General features: G+C 45.4%; 1 protein-coding gene across 1 annotated transcript in view; it reads right to left on the minus strand.

Annotated features, from left to right (window-relative positions):
• Nucleotides 1-2874: 2874 nt before the first annotated feature.
• Nucleotides 2875-16696, minus strand: part of NEDD9 (neural precursor cell expressed, developmentally down-regulated 9) — a 60475-nt gene continuing 46653 nt past the window's right edge. Inside the window, exons 3-7 of the mRNA XM_035124977.3 lie at nt 13176-13277; nt 9459-9560; nt 6238-7458; nt 4285-4374; nt 2875-3860 (exon numbers count right to left, since the gene is read on the minus strand). Of these exons, the coding sequence (XP_034980868.2) occupies nt 3351-3860; nt 4285-4374; nt 6238-7458; nt 9459-9560; nt 13176-13277 (2025 nt within the window). The 3' untranslated portion in view covers nt 2875-3350. The remainder of the gene's footprint in view (nt 3861-4284; nt 4375-6237; nt 7459-9458; nt 9561-13175; nt 13278-16696) is intronic.

The raw sequence follows: 16696 nt of genomic DNA on the forward strand, positions 1-16696 counted from the left end.
TTCTAGAAAGAAAGAACTGCTTATCATACTGTTCCTAGTCATTGGAGAAGGGAAAGTCCTTCCACCTGACTACTAGAAAAAAACAAAAAAGAACTCTGTTGGGGCTTTGGAGATTTCATTAGCAATTGTACAAGTACTTTCAAGCCTGTGTTCCCTAACATAAGGGCTAGCAGCTTGCTTTTCCTGAAACAAAAGAGAGAGAGAGAGATGTTGGGATTGTCAGGATGTTGGGATTGTCTGCCAACTCTGTAATCTTCTGGGAAAGGAGAGAAGTTACAGAACTGCAGAGCAGCAGCAAAAAAAATTGCTTTCATGGCCCCCATCAGTCATTCTTAGTTCAAGGAAGGTAGTCAAATAAATGCTCTCTGTTGATGTTAATCGTTGAAGCATGATAAAGAAGAGCAGTCGTTTCTTGGGCATTTAAGAGAAGCATGTAAAGACACAGACTGTGATAATACCAAGCATGCTGTGTGCAGGAAAGACCTAATTTTAAGTAGACTAGCTATCACTGGATTGTAAATAACGTTTAGCCAACGGCAACCTGCTGGCTAGGCAGGCGGTGCAAGAATATTGCAGACTCGCGGGATAGCTTAGCTGAAATGATCATAGAGCAACAGGCACAGAAAGCCAGGCAGCTTTCAATCATGATGGACCATGGCCTGTACACCTGTCCTTTAATCCTCACTGCTACTGACTCCACAGTTATATGGCATCTGCAATTGTAAGAGGTGAGTTTGTGTGAAACAAGATAGTTACAGCAACCATCTCTCTCTCTCTCTCTCCCTTTTCATTAAGAGATCTCAGTCAGGACTTGCTACACGATTGCCTTATCAAAAAGTCTCACATGGTTCAAAAGAATTGGTCTTATATATGACCTTGGCAGCACAAAGAGTACCGGTAATTGCAGCTCAACAGAAAACAGCCCAAAATATTATACTGGATGCTTGATAGCACTCACTCTGGAATACAGCTCTAATAGAAAAAAATATGCATAATTTGAAATTTCAACAAGGACTAGAACCCCCAGATACCTTTTATGTGATTTGGTGTGACATACACAATGGAACCACCATTTTCAAGTTGGGCTTTGTTATTTAAACTCATGCAACTACTCACTCTACGTGTCCATTCCCATCTTTTAATTTTCTCTGTTTATTGTAATTGTTCATTATAAATTGCACATTAGAAAATGAAATAGTTAAAAAAAACTTTACAAAAAAAGTCTGGTGTTCTTCTCCAGATATAAGAACTTGCCTTGTATCATACGACCAGTAGACCACCTAGCCTAGCACTTTGATGTAAGCAGTGGTCCAGTCTCTATCTGATAACCTATAACAGTAGATACTGGGAACTGAATCCAGGTTCTCCTGTTTGCAACATATTCTATGCCGCTGGATTATGGCTGGTGTATGTTTGCATTGTATATAATGCCAGAGGCTACATATTACGGACTGATCAGAATTTCTGGCCTTGCTTAGAATTTCTTTAATCACTTACTGTGTGGCTCCTAGTTGTTTAAACCCAATCCCACAATGTGTGTCTTTGGATATTAATGGAAACACTAGTACCAGTTGCATGATTTGTGCATGTGGCCAAACACATTTCTTTACTATATCTAAAAAGAACACTTGCACTGGGGATGTGCACAAGACATTTCTATAGCATTTTGGTGGCATTCCTGTAATGTCCAAAGCTGTCATTTGATCACGTTGTTATGTTATACCTGTTTATGCAGTACCAGAGCTGCATTTTTGTGAAAGAGACCCGTATTTTAAATATGGAAGGTTGAGGTTCTTTATATGAACTACATTGTGGTTACAATCCAGAGGAATTTATGCACGTGCGGAAAAACATCTTGCAAGGGCAAGAATTGCCATGCATTTAGTTTTGTTTAGTCATCATTGCCCAGGGAACTGTAGAGCATAGGTAAGCTTTGATGTGGTGAGACTGCTGCATTGCTGAACACCTTTGAACTGCCCTGCAATTTAGTGCAAGGTTATACAGCTGAACAACGTATCTCCATGTATCAGAGGCATCCATTGGCATACTGAACAAGTACCCCCAAGGCTACATAAGAACCAAAGCAATTTAGCAACTATTATCAGTTTGCAAATGCAAGTGAATGGCAGACACATAAAACTTGTCCAGTTTTGAGGAACTACGGATTTACCATTAAACAGAGGTACGAAACAAGGGAGTCTTGTCTCTGAGGACATGATATTTTCACCACCACCCACCCTGCATTGCTAATTGGTTGTTTCTTATAAGAAAAACAATTCATACCACTACAAGACAGCAATGAAGGCTGCTGTCCTGTTCTGTGCATGCTCGTTTCAAAGGATGAGGCCAATGGCCCATCTAGTACAGCATCCTTTTGTCAGGTCAACAAGATGCCTATGAGAAACCAGCAAACAGGGCTTGAGCACAACTGCACTCTCCCCTTCTGTGGTTTGCAGTACAGTGGTACCTCGGGTTACAGACTCCGCTAACCCGCAAGTAGTACCTCGGGTTAAGAACTTTACCTCAGGATGAGAACAGAGATCGCACAGCGGCAGGAGCGCAAGGCCCCATTAGCTAAAGTGGTACCTCAGGTTAAGAATGGTTTCAGGCTCAGAACAGACCTCCAGAACGAATTAAGTTCGTAACCAGAGGTACCACTGTATCTTGTATTCAGAGGCACACCCCCTCTGTCAGTGGAGCCACAATGTAGTCAATCATGGAAAGTAACCACAGATTGCCTTATCCTCTATGAATTAGTCTAATAATCTTATTTTAACGCCGTTCCAAGTTGTGGCCATCACTACCTCTTGTGGGAGCGAATTTCATAGCTTGGCAAAGAGAAATGAGTTTTGCTTCCAAAGAAATGTGCAGGAGTTCAGTGTAAGAGGGCATCGTTTATTTAGTAGCAACCTATGCCAAGACATAATTAGGCTACAATAAAATACAATATACACTATAGCCCCCAAGAGGCAAAAATAGTATCTGGTTCATGGATATCCTGAAAAACCCAGGCCACATATACACCATAAAACTGACGGATGCTTTTGTTAAGGTGCTTACTTAATGAACTTTATGGAATGTCGCAACATATACATACATGCAGAGTATCACTTTATATTTATATATGTATACTGTATTTAAAATGATAAAAGAAACAGGCTGAGATTGCCGAAACCCTTTATAATTTCTAATCCATAAAATGAATTTAAAATATTTAGTATAAAACTTCTAGGAAAAAAATAAAATTAAATGCTCAAGTTTCATTTTTGTACATAATATAGAAAACATTTCCAGTTCTTTTATTTTTGGGGGCATTATTCTGCATTGGATTCTGTCCATTTTTTTGTGCCTCAGTATGATGCCATATGTACCAAAGAGCGTTTGAATGACTGTGCGTAATGGGAGAGTTCTGTCACCCGGTCCACCATGTCTTGCAAGGATGCTGTGCTGGGATAATTCAGGGCAGCCACCTTAGTGGACATGACGATGCTTTTAAGCAATTCGCAAAGCTGGTTGCTGGAGTTCATTATACTGTTGCGTATTTCCTGAGTGGTCAACTGCCTAGTGAGGGTGTCCCCAATGAACACCAGCTTGTGAGCACTTAAGATGACGAACTTGCTATGCGCAACAAAGATCCTCGGTGGCTGCGCAGCGCTAATGCAGCTGAAGAATGCATCAATGGCGTTTAAAAGGGAGATGAAGTGAGTCTCACACTGGTCCGCATAAAACAAAAGCAGCTGCCTTTCCTGAGAGGCCATTGGGCTGTTCACAGGGTGAAGGCCTTGAGGTGCCTTCCATTTCGAAATGTCGTTTTCCACGGGCTTCGTAATTTCTTGTTCCAGCCACTGGAACTGATTCAGCTGAAAAGCAAACAGCAGAGTCAATGCCACGTTATTCCCTCTAATAGCAAGCTCTTTAAGTGCCAACAGGATTGACACAGGATTGAGGACAAAATAGGGTAACAGGAAAACAAGAGTAGCAGCAAGCTTGGGCGAATCTGGAGGTGTGCACAAGCACATTTTTTAAAAAACGCTTTCTGCTTTGTCTGTTAAGCCTGTGGGAAGAGATGCCATGCTTTTAATGTGCTTTCAGGGACTTATGGTAGTACATTTTGCATGCTTAATAAAATAATAAAGAAATGTGTGTTCTAAAAAGAGGACAGCTTCTCCTGCCCCCTGCCAGCTGGCCACATGGTTTAAAGAGACAGTCCCATAAATTCTCCATTCAGTGGCATTTTGTGACTTTTCCTCTTTTGCTGTTTTTGGTGCTTCCACAAACTCTTACCTGGTGATGCTCCAGCTGCATCTTGTTCTGCTTGATGATATTCTCCTTCTCTAGAAGCTCTTTCTGTTGCCTTTCAAACTCTTCCTTCCCCTGATTGGATAACATTTAAGAAACAAGACAAAGAAAGCCATGTCACGCATTTCATTATGTTCTCACTCCAGTTGTTCTCGTTGAGGAGAAGGAAGGGATACAAGAACAGAGAGAGCTCACCATGTGAAATGATTCCAATAAGAGCGCCAGCACTCTTCCCCCCCCCATGTGATTCCTACCAACTGGCATTCAGAGGCAGAACACAGCCACTGTGACTAGTAGTCACTGGTAGGAGATAGGACAAACAGCCTACTACTGAGACATCATACCCTGGGGTGAGCTGCTGTCCAGAAAATGGGTGCCAGTGTGAGGGATTTCCACCTTCCCCTGCAGCACTTGAAGCCAGAACCAGAAGAGGCCTAAAGAGGGAGGAGCAAAGACTAGCACTGCGGTGGAGTCTCAGATTGCTTGGAAAGGACCCGGGGGAGGAGGAGGCTTAGACAACAGTGGGAAGGTGGGGGGACCTTCAGGCTCCACAACTCCCTTCGTAGGGGCAAGATCTACCGCAGGGGTTGGCAACCCAAGGCCCATGGGCCACAAGCGGCAAACGGGGGTCATTTAACCGGCCCATGAGCCACCCCCGAACCGAGCCGCCCAACCAGTGAGTCCCTGTGTGCTGCACTAAACGGGCACAGTGTGGCGTGGGGACTCACTTCCGCGGCACTGGAAATCGCGTTTGCGCAGACGCCGGAAATCGTGGACGCACACGCAATCCGGCCCATGGAGAGATCTCTGCTGGAGTAAACTGGCCCAGGTGAGGTAAACCTTGCCGACCCCTGATCTACTGGGACGAGCTGCGGTGCTCACTAGGCCTGGCCTTCTGGGCCAACCGTGTTTCCTTGAATAAAGAGTTAACTTCACTGATGCCATGTGACTCATTGCTCTCCTGCTCCTGACCTATGATGATTGCCACTAAACAGCCTCAGCCTTGTATAACTGAAGGAGCATCTCCACCCCTATTGTTCAGCCCAGAGACTGAAGTCCAGCACCGAAGGCCTTCTGGCGGTTTCCCCAATGTGAGAAGCGAGGTTACAGGGAACCAGGCAGAGGGCCTTCTCGGTAGTGGTGCCTGCCCTGTGGAACACCCTCCCATCAGATGTCAAAGAAATAAACAACCAACGGACTAGAAGACATCTGAAGGCAGCCCTGTTTAGGGAAGTTTTTAATGTTTGATATTTTATCGTATTTTTAATATTCTGTTGGGAGTCGCCCAGAGTGGCTGGGGAAACCCAGCCAGATGGACGGGGTATAAATAATAAAGCATTATTATTATTATTATTATTATTATTATTATTATTATTATTATTGATGGCTTTAAAGGGAAATTTAAATGGATTCATGGAAAATGGGCCAATACATATCCATTATTGCTAATATTCATTCTAGTTCAGGCATGCCCAACCTTCGGCCCTCCAGATGTTTTGGACTACAATTCCCATCATCCCTGACCACTGGTCTTGTTAGCTAGGGATCATGGGAGTTGTAGGCCAAAACATCTGGAGGGCCGCAGGTTGGGCATGCCTGTTCTAGTTCAAAGGAACATCCATGTTTCATGGCAGAATAGTTCTGAACAGCAGTTCCTGGGAGATAAAGGACAGAGGTGGGCTGCTGCCTTCCTCCTGCCCTGCTTGTCAGCCGCTTCCCAAAAGCATTTGGCTGGTCCATACTGAAAGCAGGATGCTGAGCACAAGAACCTGCTGTCAGACTACTGTACACTGACTGGCAGCAGCCCACCAGGATCTCAGGCAGGGGTCTCTCCAGGAGATGCTGGAACCTGGGACCTTTGGCATGCAAAACAAGTGCTCTTCCACTGAGCTATGGCCCTTCCCCAAACCTGGCTTAATCCAGCGAAGCAGTACTCACCTGCAAGTGCACGTAGTCGTAGTCATCCATCCAGCTCTTCTCCGAGCCATCGCTGCTGCTGCTGCTGCTGCACTGGCAATGCTGGTCTTTGGAAAGGAGTGGTGACAAAGAAGAACAATGGCCCTGGCTCTTCTCTCCAGGGTGCAGCGTCTGGGCCTGAGGGCTGTCATACACGTAATCTGCAATCTCCGACGCATTCTTCAAATAAGAGCCACTCAGCCCTTGCTTGAAGAGCACCTCGGCGTTGAGGCCGATGCTGGTGGTGAGCTGCTTCGCATCGTCCGGGATCGTCCTCGCCACCATCACAAAGCGGTCCAGATCGTCGCATTTGTTCTGGACCTTGTTGACAGCCAGGACGTTCAAGGACCAGCTGCAGCTGCTGAGGTCGTGGCTAGTCTGGGTTAAAATCTGGTGCGAATCTTCCAGCCTCTGCAGCTCCCTCCTCATCTTGTGGTAGAGGCTGAGCTCAGGGAGGAAGGAGGCGTTGGCCGCAGCTCCTTTGGCAAAATGAAGGTAGTCGACCAGGGACTGCTCCACCTTCTCGACGGCCGCGTGGATCTTGTTGATGTGCTTCTCCATGTACTCATAAGACCGCCAGTCGGAGTTGACAAAGGCCATTAAGCTGGAGACAGTGGTCTCTACCGTGCTCTGGTGCCTGTAGAGTCTCTCTATGGCTGCGTCGGGATCTAGCGCTAATCTCTTGTCCTTTTCTGGGGTGGCTGAAAAGGACGATTCTTTTGACGTTGTGGAAGAGGTGGACATGTTGCTCCTGGTGCTCCCCGTACTAGAAAAGGACAGCCTGTTCATCCCGTCCGTCACGTCCTGCAGCCTTTTAGTGTCCTGTGTCACCTGCGGAGGCACATCGTACACACCCTCTTTGGTTTCACCATCCCCAAATCCCAAGAGCTGTCCGGGGAACGGGACTCCTCTGGGGGTGTCATAGACATCCATCTGGGGAGCTATCTGCTGCCCAGCAAACGGGGTTTGGTGGCTCACTGGGACGTCGTACAGGCCTTGCTGGTGGGGAGGGAGGTCGGAAGGGGCAGGCGGGCTGCAAACACATTTCTGCCCGGTTTCCTTTGCAGCTCCTTTGGCCATGGGAGGTGGGATGTCGTACACACCTTCTGGCCTTGCCTCGTGCTTCATGCAAGCGGCCGAGTCGGGCGAGCGCTCCCTGGGATCTGCAGCATCTCTGCACTCCAAAGGTGGGACTGAGTAGATCTGGAACACAAAAGTGGGGGAAAAATCCATGAGCTGCGAAAAGGCATTGCCTCCATACCGTGAGGCCTGTGAGTTTATAACACAGCTTACATTGGTGAATATGGTTCCTGACATCAGACTTTTAAAGCATCGCTGAAATGCAAGATTGCTAAGACGAACTTTTGAGTGTTTGGGGCCTTTGGATTACTCAGATGAAGCAACCATTAGGCCTAGATGGTGCGACTGATCACAGTCCTAGCTGGTGTGTTGCTATCAAAAGCAACACATAAACAAACATAAAAATAGCTTGGCACATTCCCCAAGCAACAGGAAGTAAGAGTATGGGAAAGAGCTGTCCATGGATGCTTCTTTAGTTTATATCCCAGTCCTAAGCATTCTATTTGGAAGGAAGTGCAGGTCAACATAAATGCTTGCACTGGCTTCCAGAGAAGGTGAATGCATGCTCGGCTACGGTGTTAGGATCTCTGGATCAGCAGGGTCACAACAACAACAACAACATTTTTTTATTTATACCCTGCCCATCTGGCTGGGTTTCCCCAGCCACTCTGGGCGGCTTCCAACAGAAGTATTAAAATACAATAATTTATTAAACATTAAACAGTACGCAATTAAACAAATCTGTGGTGAGGCTGGAATGGACTTTCACTCATGCCACCCTCAGTAACACCAGGTTGGGCCAGACACATGATGTAATTGCTCCTCAGTGCCCAGGGAAGGTTGGTGACGCCATGGAAAGTAATCCACCTTACCCTGATGGTTTATCAGTAGCTGTGTTAAGCACTATACTGTATTGTGTTTTTAGCTGATGTTTGCACTCCCCAAAGCTGTAGCACCAACAGGCAGGAAGGAAGTTTGGGAATGGCCAAGACACCCACCATGTCTCCAAAAAAAGAAACAACGTAGCTTGGGATGACTCTCCTTCCTCGGAGGTTTTTAGGCAGGGGTTGGGTGGCCATCTGGATGCTTTAGCCGAGATTCCCGCATTTCAGGGGGTTGGACTAGATGACCCTTGGGTCCCTTCCAACTCTACAATTCTATGATTCCCTGACCTGGTGTCAACACCCTCTCCATCCCCTGTTCACACCATACAGACACTGCACCTGCTTTACTTGGGATGGGAAAAGTCTCTTCCTTGAAACCCTGGAGAGCCACTGCCAGTCAATGCATTACTGAGGTCTGACTCACAGAATTGTAGAGTTGGAAGGGACCACAGGGGTCATCTAGCCGTACCCCCTGTAATGCAGGAACCTTTTGCCCAATGTGGGGCTCAAACCCACGATCCTGAGATTAAGAGTCTCACACTCTACCGATAGAGCTATATCAGCTTCCACAATGTAAGTCAGATTCCAGGACTCCTATGACCAGGCACCCCCAAACTGCGGCCCTCCAGATGTTTTGGCCTACAACTCCCATGATCCCTAGCTAACAGGACCAGTGGTCGGGGAAGATGGGGATTGTAGTCCAAAACATCTGGAGGGCCGAAGTTTGGGGGTGCCTGCCTATGACTGTGGCGCTCCCCGTGGCGCACATAAGCCTATTATGTGGCATCTTGCAGAAGGGAAGATCGCATAAGCAGGTTGCGCATGAATGGGAAACTTCCATGGGGACGGGAGCACCAGGCAGTCGGAGCAATGGAGAAACCATCAAAGTAACTGGGAAAGCAACGAAGCAACACGGATGAACTCCTCTCAGGTGAAGCAGAAAGATCCAAATCAGCCTGCTGCACGAGTGTTGATTTTTCAGAACTCTAATTACAAGAATGCTTTGCGTAAAGCTAGTAATTACATTCTGAAGTTTATCTTTATCACAATTTAAAATAAATAAACGAGCTGCAAGCTTGAGGGGAATGTTGAAAGGGCTAGAGAGTTCAAAGCGCTCCCCGCTTCTTCTTTTTTCTCCCGCCTTCTGTAAAATGCAAAATGTACTTTTTTTGTTCAAACATGCCTTCGACGCGGCATGAAACGACACGTTTGCTTTCAATGGAGGAGGAATAGACTTACGCCTTTTGCAGGAGGCACATCGTAGACGCCTTGAGGTTCCCCGTTCCCCATCTGGGCGGCGTGTGGGGGGCCTTTAAATGATGCAGGGGGGACATCGTAAATCTTAGGAGAGAAGAGTTGCATTAACACAAACGGAAGGAAGCACCAGAGGGACCCACAGCCATTTCAAATCAATGACCCTTTGCTTGGGAATTACTTCTGTAACAAACAGGATGAGGTTTGGAGGTTTACTTGCTGTTGCTTAGGGTTTTAAAAAAACCAAACAACAGCGACCTGCCAAGACATCTCCAGACCATTTTCATGCTTTCCTAAAGGACCGGTTTTCCAGTTTTGGAAAAGAGCAAATGTATTTTGGAAATATATTTCTGAAGGACTGGGGTCATGTTTATTTATTCATTACATCTCTATCCCGACTTTTCTCCAAGGAGCTCAAGGCGGCTTATGTGGCCTCTTCACTCTTCACAACAACCCTGTGAGATAGGATCCAACTAATAAGTAACAAGCGGTCCAAGGTTACCCAGTGAGTGGCTGGATTAACTCCCAAATCAGACCAACTACCTTATCATGATCACTATCAAATGTGGTTTTAGTAGGATTTGGAATAGTTTTGACGGATTCCAGATCAGTAGAAGAGAAATGTGTACGAGAGATTTTTCAAAACATGGACATAAGATGAGCCCCCACAGATCAACCCCCACTGTCTAGGCTAGGATCCTGCGTTCAAAAGGATTTGGAAATTTGGGATTAGTTGCCCATCAGAGAGAGCCCCCCCCCATAGAAGACATGATGGCAATTGCCCTGGACTCGCTGCCCAACTACTGCTATTCAGTGGCATACAGCTCCTGAACATGAAGTTCCATTTAGGCTGATATCCTGTGTCAACTCACACTGAACCAATGGGACTTACTTCTGAGTAGACACGTACAGGATTATATGTCTACTCAGGATTACATCAATGGCCATTAAAGCTACCCTCCATGAATTTCCCTATGCCCCTTCTAAAGCCATCAAAGGCTTACATAACGAGTCGTTAATTGTCCAGCTTCCCTTTGGATTCCCCTCCCCCTTTTTTAATTGAGGTTACCTTGGCTACTTTCCAGTCCTTCAAGAAGGAGGCCCACTTTCATGACAAGCTGTGTATTTTTTTAGAAGTCCCACAATTTAACATTTGAGCTCCAGTGGCTTGTTAAATTTTAATTTGTACATTAGCAGGGCTGGCCTTAACTGTTAGGCGGGTCGCCTTGGGCAGCTGATTTTGGGTGGTGATGAAAGGGCCATAAATGGTTAGTGATTTAATTTATTATTATATATTTTACTGCCAGGGAGAGACACTTGGGAGGTATATATATCATTTTTTCTGGCCCCCAAATAGCTTGACCCAGCTTGGTACTATGCAGCTTGATTTGGGTGGCTAAGAAGATGGAGTAGACCAGGCACCCCCAAACTGCGGCCCTCCAGATGTTTTGGCCTACAACTCCCATGATCCCTAGCTAACAGGACCAGTGGTCAGGGATGATGGGAATTGTAGTCCAAAACATCTGGAGGGCCAAAGTTTGGGGATGCCTGGTATAGAACATTATTGTGATCCTGTGTCACTTTAAATGCAATACTTTCAGACGGAGTCAGTTCACACATTCAGCATCAGCAGGGAACATTCCAACAGTCCAATTGCAGGTTATGGAGAACATAAATCACTGAAGCTAGCTTATCCAAGTCCAGAAACAGCTGTAGCTGGTGAATGAGGCATAGGCACCCTGCACTAAGGCCACCTGGGATTCAGCTGACAACCTGGCATTGAGGAGCAGCCTCAGACTATATACCTGTGCCTCGTGAATGCACTTGAACTGTGATACCTGCCCCCTCCTGGGAAACACCTTCTGTCCAAATTCCAACATCAACTTCCATTCTCTGTAGCACAGCGGTGAAAATGTCTGACAATAACCTGGAAGACCAAGGTTCAAATCAACCAGTCGTCTTTGAAGCTCGCTGGGAGAACCTTGGGCCAGTCACTGCTTCTCAACCTGGCCTACCTCACAGGCTTGTGGTAAGGGTAAAATGGGGAGTGGGGAGGAACCATGTATGCCACATTGATCACCTTGGAAGAAGAATGGGATAGAAGTGTGATATTAATCATCAGGGCATTTTTTTTCCCAGCTGGAACTTGCCGGAACTCAGTTCTGGCAGCTCACAGGTGGGCGCCATTGACATTCTAAGAGAACAAGGGAGGTGTTCATGGTGAGTTCTGGCACCTCTTTTTCTACAAAAATAGCACTAATAATAATAATAATATTCTAACATTGTGCTTGTGTACTATTATTACTGTAGTCTGCTTAATTTTTGCTTCAAGCATATGCATTTGTGGAAAACGTGCTATAGAAATAAGTTGACTATGGCCGTAGGAAAGAGATCTACAGGAAAAGGCTTCTGACACGGGGCTGGATCCTCCAGCAGCTTTGACACTTGTGATTTATCTCAGAGCTGCCGCCCTGCTCCTTCTCCACTGAAGTATGAACACAGCTGCTGATGGTAATTGATGCCTAATCCCTAACAATTTTCATGAGGTGTGAATTAACTTTCCCCGCCCCACTATCCCTCCCTGCTCTGTTCCACTGAGATCAGCACATATGTGTGCCATTTACAGTCCCCCTGGACCTTAAGATGTGGAGCAGGAAGGGCTGAGTTGGGTATTTCCCCCTCTCTCTTGGGTGCTTGCTCTTTGCAAAGATTGCTCCACCAACGCCAGACGGCGTGCTCATGAGGAAGTCCCATGTTGCTGAACTCCTAGCCAGCGAGGAACTTCTACATGCATGACAGAAACGAGCAATTCCTCGCCCAGATATTTTTGCACTCGTGCGGGCCCCCCTAACACATGACAGCCATGCTTTCATTCTTTGCCAGTCCCAATATAACATGGCATGAAGCAAAGGAGATCAGCAAGACTTTCTAAAATGTCTAAGCAGGACACCAACCATACATGCAGTAGAAAGGCAGGGCTCCATCATGCAACAAGTAAGGCTGCTGCCTGGAGCACAAATCTATTGTTACACTGGAAACTATGCACAAGTCCCTGCGCGAAATGGGAGGGGACCCTGAGGATCATCTCGTCCAATCCCCTGCAATGCAGGAATATGTGGCTGTCCCATTTGGGGATCGAACATGCAACCTTGGCATTATCAGCACTACCCACTGAGCTATCCAGAACTCCCTGAGATGCCTCTGGGCATACTGGGAGACACAGTCTTTGTGCCAGGATAACCTCAGAGTGAAAACAAGCTGACAAACCCCGAACCTACACAGGCAAGTATGCTCTATTTTCTTACAGTATGCAATTCCAGCTAAGCTATTTGTACTTATATTCAAGAGGCCGATATTTCTTATATGGGGGGGGGGAAACATTTGAACTGAGAGACAGCATTTGGGAAGAAAAAAACACAACACACTGCTTTTTTTGCTTTCAGGTATTCTGTGTGACCACTTGAATAGATTATTCCCTTAGAAAACAGATGCAGATTTTCTATTTTTGAGCCACATGCAGTGCATTCATTAAACTCTGGGGCCATCTAGAAAGTGGGAAAGGCAATCTGGTCAGAGATTATTTTTTATAAAAAAAAGATCTGGAATGAGTAAACCTGATCTACACTTAGGAAATAGGTAAAATGCCAAGACCTCAGATGCAGATTAATTACAACGGCCATTGACAGCTTTATTGGTACTTACCCCTTGGAGAGGACGAATCGGTGGGATGTCATAGGTATCCTTCTGGTATTTGGTAGGGAACTCATAAACATAACCTTGTCCTGACCTGACTGGAGTTACTACCTATGGGTTCAAAGAGAAAGACAGGAAAACATAAATACTGAGGCACTTGGCCAGATGCAGGTCAACCATGTTAAGAGTATACAAACATTCATTTCACTGGTTGATGGCAGTTTTACCAGAGGGAAAACCCAAACCATCATTAAGAGGTTAAAAAAAAGTATACCTAAGATAGCTCATAACAAATTTAATCGTGTGTGTGTGTCTGTCTGTCTGTTTGTTTGTCTGTCTGTCTGTCTGTCTATCCAGTGCTTTTTTTTCCTAAAAAAATGTTTAGGGGTACTCTCATTTTCCTACTCATATTGAAATACTGCCCCTCAATAAGGCCAAACTTCAATTCACAAAATGTACCCCTGTGTACCCCCTGAAAAAAACACCACTCTATCAATCAATCAATCATCTAGCAGCCTAATGTGTGAGATATCTCTCTCTCTCTCTCTCTCTCTCTCTCTCTCTCTCTCTCTCTCTCTCTCTCTCTCACACACACACACACACACACACACACACACACCCCTGCTGTATTTGTCTGCTACTAGTCAATCTGGGAAGGTAGCCCATCTGGGAGAAGGAAAACTCTGATCCTAAACCTCCACAGCCTTGTGGGATATCTTTGGGAGAATATAGGGCTAAGGAGTAAACCCTACACAAATCCAAAGTGAACTCCCTAAGATGGTTGGATGGTGGCTTGTACGCCCCCTTCTGGCAATTCCTGCAGCCCAGCTGGTGCCAAATGTATAGCTCAGCTTTCCTTTGGACCACATCAGTGAGGCCAAAAGCAGGGTCTTGTCACCTGGGAAGCCCAGGACGTCCACACACAGTGCCCAGGCTTATGCCCCGGGGGAGGTCACTTTGGTGCTGCTAACGACATGATTTGACTTCACACACCCTTGAAGGAGCACTCCATTGCCTCTTGTGACAGGCAGATGCCAGCAATACAGTCGATCTGTATGCCCACATGGAGATTAGCTGTGGATCAGATGTACCCAACAAGCATATCTGGCACATAGACCACATTCACCCATGGATTTTACTCTGCAGTGATAGCTTGAATGATGAGACTGGGGACTGCATTTAAACTCAGAGTCAGTGTTTGGAGAGAGGGTGTCCAGTGATTGTATACCTAGGATTATGAGATGCTTCACACATTACATATTTCAAGTACACACACAGACAAAAAAAACCAATGCATGAATGAGAAACATGGCCGACGGATTTCAGAGTGTGTCACTCAGCAGACAGCCATGGTTGGTTGTAGCTTCCTATGCAAGCTACAGTCTGTGGGAATCTGTGTGTTTGTGACAGACCCTTCCCTCGATCCAAAGCAATATCTAGAACAGGCATCCCCAAACTTCGGCCCTCCAGATGTTTTGGACTACAGTTCCCATCTTCCCTGACCACTGGTCCTGTTAGCTAGGGATCATGGGAGTTGTAGGCCAAAACATCTGGAGGGCCGCAGTTTGGGGATGCCTGATCTAGAATGTCCTGGGTCAATCACAGGCTAATCCATTCCAGGACTTGGGGAGTCAAGGGGAGCTCAAGGGGAGCCAGCAAGGAACATGAACTAAACCAGGCACCCCCAAACTGCGGCCCTCCAGATGTTTTGGCCTACAACTCCCATGATCCCTAGCTAACAGAACCAGTAGTAAGGGAAGATGGGAATTGTAGTCCAAAACATCTGGAGGGCCGAAGTTTGGGGATTCCTGAACTAAACTCTACACCTGTTAAGCTTATTCTGCATCCAGCTGCTGATCTTTAAGAATTCCAGGTGTTCTTAAAATCCATCCTGGAGGGGGTAAGTTGGAGTTTTGTTTTTGCATTTCCTCTCTATTTTTTGTCATTGCTGTTGTATATTGGAAATCTATATTTATTTTTAAAATAATAATTCCAGGTGTTCTGATCACATCACTAATTTTTCTTCACCTGCTATAAAGAAGGAGCTCCTCATCTGATTTTATAACCCACCTTCAGATTAAACTGGGTTAACAAATAAATGCTTTACATCTGGAATGAACATCTGACTCTCCCCGGCAAATATGCCGTTAAGTGCAACTTTAAAAAACTAACACTAAAGCCCTCGACAAACTTTATAGAGGAAACTGATACTGCCAAAATAATAAATGTTATTTAGCTGCACATTTTTTTTTATTAACGCCCAGACACAGAACCAAAAAAGATGCATGAGAATGGGTTGTTAGGAAGCAGTGCTGCTTAATTTAAAAGAAGGCAAACAGAGATGAAATTTACTTTTAATTTAATGCCAGCAAACCCCAATATGTAGCTACAGTTCTGGGCAAGACATTTATTTGCAAACAGCATTGTTTTAATACATGGTCACATTATGTGGCAACTTTTCCAAATCTCTTCTTGTTGTCATGACTGAAATCTCATGGCTACCCTCACGAGAAATCTAATTCAATTATGCAGAATGGTTTCACTGTACATTGATGTACTAAAGAAGGGTTTAACAAAGGAATATTTGGGACACACGAAGATGCCTTATACTAGGCCAGGCTATTTGTCCAGCATCGTCTGCACTGACTCTGGCTCTCCAGGATCTCAGGAAAGCTTCTAGCTGGTGATGACAGGGATCAGATCTGGACCCTTGTGCACGCAAAACACATTATCCGCCAATGAATTGTGGTTCATTTAAATCTGCTAAGCACCACCACCATTTTCTCTCTGGCCTTTTGCTAGGTGCAAAGGATGTCACAAGTACTGCAGCTAACACGGCTGTAAGATTTATTTATTTAATAAATTCCTATACCGTCCTTCATACCAGATCAGAGCTACCTTCACTTGTCACTTATGCAGGCTCATTAGGTATGCCTACAGTCCAATTTCACAAATTAAAACACCAAGGCTGATCCCCCCAAAGCGGTATATCATGCATTTGTGTACCGTGTGTGTGTGTGTGTGTGTGTGTGTGTGTGTGTGTGTGTGTGTGTGTATTCTGTTTTTAATCTGTTGGGAGCCATCCAGAGTGGTTGGGGAAACCCAGCCGAATGGGTGGGGTATAAATATATTATTATTATCATCATCATCATCATTATCATTATTAGAATTGCCATCGCAATTGCAAATGTTCACACACACAGCCAAGGAGTGCCAAAAGCGGTTCCAGCCTTCTTTCCTCCCTTAAGCCCCCAAACAGTTTTAAAGCAATGTTTTCCCTAGGATTGACAAATGTGCAAAATATCTACTCCAGATCTCTCAGTGACAAGTTTATTATTAGGCTGCCTACTAGTTCTGAATGCTAAGCATACTTGCGGCAGAAATGCTTTGCAACAAAATGACTTTTTTCAAAGAAAATAAAAGGGGGGGAGAGAGCGCTCATTTTATGACTTGTCCTCCAGGGGCTCTTTAAGTTGCAGAGATTCTGTTTAACATAAATAACAAGTCCCTGCGGTGTTGCAAACCTTTCC

This window comes from Zootoca vivipara, chromosome 8 (genome assembly GCF_965207765.1).
Source record: "Zootoca vivipara chromosome 8, rZooViv2.hap1.1, whole genome shotgun sequence".
Classification (NCBI taxonomy): domain Eukaryota; kingdom Metazoa; phylum Chordata; class Lepidosauria; order Squamata; family Lacertidae; genus Zootoca; species Zootoca vivipara.